The sequence below is a fragment of the Muscardinus avellanarius genome, assembly GCF_963383645.1.
Source record: "Muscardinus avellanarius genome assembly, chromosome: 10".
Lineage (NCBI taxonomy): Eukaryota > Metazoa > Chordata > Mammalia > Rodentia > Gliridae > Muscardinus > Muscardinus avellanarius.
Window position 1 is genome coordinate 14,141,789 of NC_137796.1, and position 7,696 is coordinate 14,149,484.

A 7,696-nucleotide genomic window follows, 5' to 3' on the forward strand; every position below is an offset into this window, starting at 1 on the left:
GGTGATATGAGGCAAACGAAGACGGTTCATCCAGGCTTGGGATGGGAGGGGTGTGAGCAGGTGAGATCATAACCCAAATTAGCCTGGGGAAAGGAAGCAAGGATGAGGTCATACATTCACGGAAAGAAGATGGCACATCAGTTTTAAGTAGCAAAAGGAGAAACTTAGGGAAAAAGCCTAGAGCAAAGAACATGTGTTCAAAGTCCCGTTATGGGAGAAGGCTGAGAAGAGTCAAGGTCCCTGAAGCTGTTGGTTTGAGGTCGTGGAGCCCTCAGGTTATTTATGCATCATTAAATGCTCCTCCTTATAGCTCTTTGTGCCTTGTGGTTTTCCTGACTGTTTCTCTCTTGTTCTAGGCTGATTAGCAGGGAGATGGCCTCCTTGTCTGTCCCCTTCTTATACCTCCTTTTCCCATTAGTCCCCTTTGTTATATCTTCTTCCATGGGTACAGATCTTGCTATTTCCTTTGACTTGGTTCCATAGGTTACTTTTCTTTGCCTCTGATTTGTTCCCTAGCAGATGTGGGCACCCCAGCCAACAGCAGAGAGGGGTGCAGGGAAGCCACAGAGAAGCCCTTTCTGATGCCCCAAGGAGCAAGCCAACCCCTTCCAGGCTCCAGGAACACCACAAAGCAATATGAAACCTGTTCATGAGAGGAGTCAGGAATGCCTTCCACCAAAGAAACGAGACCTCCCTGTGACCAGCGAGGATATGGGGAGAACTACCAGCTGCTCCACAAACCACACACCCTCCAGTGATGCCTCTGAATGGTCTCGAGGGGTCGTGGTGGCCGGGCAGAGCCAGGCCGGAACCAGAGTCAGCCTGGGGGGTGACGGCGCTGAGGCCATCACTGGTCTGACAGTGGACCAGTATGGCATGCTGTATAAGGTGGCTGTGCCACCTGCCACCTTCTCACCAACTGGCCTCCCGTCTGTGGTGAACATGAGCCCCTTGCCCCCCACATTTAATGTAGCGTCTTCACTGATCCAACATCCAGGAATCCACTATCCCCCCATCCACTATGCTCAGCTCCCATCCACCTCACTGCAGTTTATCGGGTCTCCTTACAGCCTTCCCTACGCCGTACCACCTAATTTCTTACCGAGTCCCCTTCTCTCTCCTTCTGCCAACCTCGCCACGTCTCACCTTCCACACTTTGTGCCATACACCTCACTCCTGGCGGAAGAAGCCACTCCTCCCCCCCAGGCTTCATCCCCCGCCCACTCATTTAACAAAGCCCCCCCTGCCACCTCCCCACCTGGGCAGCTGCCCCATCACTCGAGTACTCAGCCACTGGACCTTGCTCCAGGCCGGATGCCCGTACATTATCAGATGTCTAGGCTACCTGCTGGGTATACCTTGCATGAAAACCCTCCAGCAGGTACCAGCCCAGTTCTTACCCCTCAGGAGGGCCAGTCTGCTCTGGAAGCAGCTGCTGCCAATGGAGGACAGAGACAGCGAGAGCGAAGTTTAGTAAGACGAGAAAGTGAAGCTCTTGACTCTCCCGGCAACAAGGGGGAAGGCCAAGGACTGGGGCCAGTGGTAGAATGCGTGGTGGATGGACAGTTGTTTTCAGGTTCTCAGACTCCACGGGTGGAGGTGGCGGCGCCGACACACCGAGGGACCCCAGACACCGACCTCGAGGTCCAGCGTGTGGTTGGCGCTTTAGCTTCTCAGGACTCTCGTGTGGTGGCAGCTCAGAGGAAGGATGAACCCAGCCCCCTCAACCTGTCTCATCATACCCCCGACCATCAGAGTGAGGGCCGAGGGTCAGCCAGGAACCCTGCAGAGCTGGCAGAGAAAAATCAGGTCTGTGGGTTCTACCCTCAGTCCCATCAGGAGCTGGTGAAACATAGACCTTTACCCAAAGCAGTGGTTGTAGCCAATGGCAACCTGGTGCCCACTGGAACTGACCCAGGCCTGCAGCCTGTGGGCTCGGAGAGCCTGGTGGCATCAAGTCTGGACATGCAGAGCAGAGCCACCTTCCCTGACAAGGCGCCAACGCCACCTCCCATTACCTCCTCCCACTTGCCCTCCCATTTCATGAAAGGCGCCATCATCCAGCTGGCCACAGGGGAGCTGAAGCGGGTGGAGGACCTCCAGACCCAGGATTTTGTGCGCAGTGCCGAAGTGAGCGGGGGGCTGAAGATTGACTCTAGCACAGTTGTGGACATTCAGGAGAGCCAGTGGCCTGGATTTGTCATGCTGCACTTCGTGGTTGGTGAGCAGCAGAGCAAAGTGAGCATCGAGGTGCCCCCTGAACACCCCTTCTTTGTATATGGCCAGGGTTGGTCCTCCTGCAGCCCTGGGCGGACTGCACAACTCTTCTCTCTGCCCTGCCATCGGCTACAGGTGGGAGATGTCTGCATCTCTATCAGTTTACAGAGCTTGAACAATAACTCGGTTTCTCAGGCCAGCTGCGCTCCCCCAAGCCAGCTGGGTCCCCCCCGAGAAAGGCCCGAGAGGACGGTCTTGGGATCCAGAGACCTATGTGACAGTGAGGGGAAGAACCAGCCCACAGGAGAGGGCTCCCGTGCGATAGAGCCCTCCCAACCTGAGCCTGGTGCTCAGGCCTGCTGGCCAGCCCCGAACTTCCAAAGATACAGCATGCAAGGGGAGGAGGCACGGGCCGCTCTGCTCCGTCCCTCATTCATTCCACAGGAGGTAAAGCTGTCCATCGAAGGGCGTTCCAATGCAGGAAAATGAACCTCTTTCCCGGAGCAGGACTGGGGCTTTAACCCCAGAGGTGAGCCTCGCTGTGAGCAGGCGGAGGATTTGCACATGCTGAGCAGGGAGTGGCTCTCTTGGCAGTGAGATTTGGAGGGAAGGGGAAGATGGGAGGGCAGTCTCCCAAGGCAGCATCGCTGTTCATTACCCCAAGGCATTCTTTCAGGACAGCCCCAGGGGATGTTGTGATGGGGAGCAGCAGGCCTGGGGCAAGGAAGGAAGGGGGTGCACACAGGATAAAACATTCCAAAATCAGGGCCTCCCTGTTCTTTTCTCCCCACCCCTAGCTCCTGCAAGGGAAGTACAGGCTTTGGGAGCAGGTGGCAGAGGGAGGGAGCAAAGAAAGAGCCAAATATGATGATCCACAGCTTATCGTAGCAGTAAAACTGAAGGTTTTTTTTTCTTTTTTTTGTGGTGGGAGGGCAAGAGACCCCGTAGTTGGAAATAAGAGGGTTCCCACCCAGAACCCTTCTTGTGAGAGATGTGCACTTTAAAGGGTGATTTTGTTACAGATGTCTATGGCTGGGCTTGTGGGGGCACTCTCATCTATAGGATTCTGCTTGATCCTCTGCTTCCACCCTTCCCATCTCACCATTCCTCCCACAGTGCTTCTAGCAGCTTGGGGCCAGGAGAGAGAAGCCCCTCCGGGTTCAGAGTGAAGGATTGCCTTGCCAGGGACCTGGTCTGGGGACTTTGGGAGAAAGACCTGACAGGCAGGTGATAGAGCTCTAGGCAGAGCTTCTGGAAAGGTCTCTGACCTAACAGCTCCTCCTATCAGAACGCCAGGCCTGCTTTGAGACCTCTTTGAGTCTCTGGTTGATGATGGTGATGTTGGAAAGAACCAGTGGACCCTTTCCCCAGGCACCTGCACTCCGCTCTTGTCTGCCTATGTTGTGCCTAAGTGCCTGCGCTGCCCCTGCCCGCCTGCCCTAACCTCTGCATGGTGACTTGCCCTGGACCTCATGTGCAGCTGCCTTTTCTCCTGCGAAGCTGGCTTTGTCCACTCTGACCAAGACCTCTAATTCTGGGTGTGTAAGGGTCACTGGTTTCCCCATCTGCTGTAATCTTTGTTTTTAAAACTCAGAATCATGTCCCTCTTCCACTGCCAGAAAGCTTGGTGGAGAACAAGAAGGGAAGCACGCCCTCGGCAAGGCAGGTGTGCCTGGCGGGGCAGTCCTGTCTCTCTCACTCGACTGCCCCCTAGCATTCAGGCATCTAAGCCTTCCCCCCACCACTAGCTCTGTGTCTAGGATAGTGTTGGTAACACTTCAATACCTGAAATAGGGTTCATTTTGTGGTGGTGTATTCTATACAAAGGATTTTCAGTCTTAGTTGCATTTGCTTCCACATATCTTAAGCCCACATTTTTTTGTTTTTGTTTTCTTGTGGAACTAGGGGTTGAACCCAAGGGCATTCTACATCTGAGCTACACCCCCAGCCCTATTTTTTATTCTTTTTTTTTTTTTTTTGAAACAGTTTTTAGAAGTTGCAGAGGGCCTCACTAAGTAGCTGAGGCTGGCCACAAACCTGCAATCCTGTCTCAGCCTCCCAAGTACCTGGATTACAAGCATGCACCACCAAGCCCAGCATTTTTTTTTTTTATACAAACTTCTAGTGTCAGCATGGAGTGTGGGATTCTACTGGGTATTGGGATTTAGGCTCTCCTACCAGCTTTCAGGTGGGTGAGTGGTCTTTTTGTTTGTTTGGTTTTTGGGGGTCTTTAGACTCTTGAAGGCAACTCAGGGTATTGTCCACCCAGCTCTCTGGTTAGACTTCTCCCAGGGTGTGATCCTGGCATTTCCTTTATAGATGTAGTTGGACGGCCGAGGCCTGGCCGGTCATCCGGAGCCCCAAACTTTTGAGGTGTGAGCTCTGCTCTGTCAGGCTTTAGGCAGGTCTTAGGACATCTCACTCTTTCACTTCCTCCCCAGCTGCCAAATGGGGATAAATAATCTTACCTACCTCCTGGGGGGAGGGGAAGCTCTGAGAATGGAGTCATTCTTTTTGTTCAGGTGCTAAAGGTTGTTCTCCTGGGGGAACAGAGTGATTAAAACTGGCTTGTTTGCTACAAGCCCTGCACTCCACTGTTTCACTCCTTGGGAGCAGTTACCTGGTCAGTGAGCTTTGCGGGGTCTACCCAGAGGAAGCTAACTGAACTGACCATAAGTACTTCAGTCTCCGGTTCATGTCAGAACCAAACACCAACCTTATACTGCATTTAAGATCATGTCCTTTCCCTTCTCTGTCCCCCATTCTCTTTGAATGCTGCTTTCTCTGGCTTGTTTCCTATGGCGGGGGCCTCTGGGGAGCCTTGAGGAGTCCCCTCAGATGAGAGCTATGGGAGAAGGCCTCATCTCTGGCTCCTTCATGAGCAGCTCATTCCTAGGGATTATTGTATGTGTGGGTTTCTCACAGTATCCTTTCTCTTCAGAAGGCTCGTTGAATACAGTGGCACGTACACAGCAGATACTCAAGAAATGTCCACCGCAGATAGCACCTGAGCTATCTTCCTTCTTATGGGAGTAGACCGCTCTCTAACCAGATGGAGGCCAAGTAGTTGAAGCCTATTGTGCTCTGCTCGGGCTAGTTGTGACTTCTCAGCCTGGTAACTTCCACTAAACCCTGGAAAGAACTTGTTGGGGACTGGCCCTGACCTTTCTGCTGTAGTTCCTCTTCTATCTTGCTGGTGAAGCAATACCGGCAACTCCCCTAATAATTGTGCCATGCATAATTAACTTGTTAATACTTGGTTTTGCTGTGTCGTAGAGGCATCTCTTTTAAAGTAGGGTGCCCAGGAAAGGAAGCGCTGCTCTAAACTTGGTCAGAACTGTGGCATTGCCCTTGCCTTCCCCCGTTCAGTCTTTTCTTCCAAGCATGAGAAATAAGAGTAACCTGTGGTGTGTCTATTCCTTATAGGAATTGCCTAAGTTTGCAAGTGACATGAGTGGGAGACAAGCAACAGTGCTCATGAGCACTGTCATCCAACAGCTCGGGGAAGGTGTCACTTTTGGGGGTTAGGCAGTTGACATAGGCAGCCAGTCTCTAGGCAGTGGGAGGACATTTCCAGAGATAGGGATAGAGAGGACTGCTAACTGGCACTGTACAGAACTGCCTATTCCAACTAGGGAGAAGGGGAACCCAGTAAAGGGGGTTCTAACCCATCTGGGGTCATCATTCCCATCAAGATTAGCGTGCGTGAGGCAGGGGCTGGAGTTCAGATCTGAGCCTTATACACGAGAGGAGGGGCCCAGCAGATCAGGACTGAGCCTTCAGCGCTCCTGCTCCCAGTTGGTTGTGCCACCATGGGCTTTGCTCTGCTGCTTTGCTGCTCTGCTGTCTGCTCATGTCCCTGCCTGCTGCCCTCTGTAGCTTCCTGTCCTATGTCTTTGGCCATGTAGATTCAATCTGGGCCTCCTATCCACTTACCTGTGTTCTGCCAGTGTTATATAGCACAGTCATGTTGAATAGCCATGGTATGAAACGCTGCTGGTGGGCGGGTGAATCCAAAGGGGTGTGCTTCAGCATGTCAGGGGCCCTTTGGCTCCAAAGATCTACCTGTCTTGAGAATGAGCAGGTCCTACTAGTGGGTGTTTTCTGTTGTATTAACTTCTTTCCTTAATGGTATCTGTTTCAAAAACCACATAGGGCCTGAGCTAGCATCCCAGCAAGAATTCATCTAGCTCCAGTTACATAGATTCTGGAGTTGGGTGAGGGTTTGAAGTTTGGCTGAAGTATCCCCTCCAGTGAGGTTTAGTTTTTACCAGTGGGCATCATAGGCGATTTAGGGGAAGCACAGGACAGAGGTATGATTTAAACCTGCAACAAGCAGGCATATCGAAGAGTTGAGTGATCACACTGGAGCTGAAGGTGGACAGGGGTTGACTAGGAAAGGCCCAGGTCCATCAGAGTAAAGATAACCAGATTATTGGAGTAAAGATAACCAGATTAACTGAATTGGCTATGGGAGATTAGGACGCAGTCTTAGAAACAACATAAATAGGACAGAGGCCAAGTTTTAGGGAGATGTCTTGACCTCTGAGGGTTACTTTTTACTAAACCACACTGAAGCTATAATACTTTCCAGATGGGAAAAAGTGTACACTACAGTTGAAGAGCTGAACCCTACTAGGTTGGATTTGATCAGAAACCTATTCCCTTTGCTGGGAAGCCTTCACCCTCCAACTTCCCTGGAGAAGAAAAGGCCTTCCACATTATGCAATAATAAAATTAGCATCTGGGTCTTTGCAGCTGTCAGTTGCTCTTTCAACTCTAGGATCCATCCTTGGACCAGAAGCCTGGCCCTCGATGCTAGAGTCAGCTGCACCCTCCTTACCTGAAGACTATGCACAGTGCCTGGGGCGGAAGGAGAGGTGGTGCAGTGTGCCCTGCTGAGCACCCCAGCAGGAATGTAGTAATAAATGCACTTTTCACACTAAAGGTTTCTTTTATTAGTTCTATTAAGCCTAGATCCTTTCCTAGTAGATTGCAATTCAAAGTCTATGTCATCCCAAAGCCATTCCACTGCAAATACACAGCGGTGAAGATGGCCCCCAAATTGGGTTCCTGTCTGCAGTGTGTGTGGCGGCCTATGTGCCTTGACCTATTGTCAGACTTGCAAGCATTTATTCTGTCTCCATGACTGTCATGGGGACTTCGGTTTCTTGAGAGGAGAACTGATGACAGTGGTTTTATACCCACCCTCTGGACAGGGAATTCACATGTGGTTGTGACTGTGAGGGGTAGTGAGCTGCTGGTATTGCTGAAGGCAGGGTTGGTCCCTCACTGGCGTCATACTTGCATTCAAGAGAATCTAGACTGTGTTGGGGAAGTGACTGACTGTACTCATGGCTAACTCAAAGTATTAAAATATGGCTGTCCCGTACAAACTTCCTAGTCACACAGGATCCCTGTAGCCAAAACAGTATATGTTCCAGCTATGGAGAGCAGCCTGCTCTCGACTTGCACAGCA

General features: G+C 51.6%; 1 protein-coding gene across 1 annotated transcript; it reads left to right on the plus strand.

Moving 5' to 3' along the window:
* Positions 1-636: 636 nt before the first annotated feature.
* ATXN1L (ataxin 1 like) lies at positions 637-2,706 on the plus strand (the record flags this gene model as incomplete). The annotated part of the gene is made up of 1 exon (XM_080704050.1): positions 637-2,706. The coding sequence occupies one exon, from the start codon at positions 637-639 to the stop codon at positions 2,704-2,706; it is 2,070 nt and encodes a 689-aa protein (XP_080560176.1).
* Positions 2,707-7,696: the final 4,990 nt, after the last annotated feature.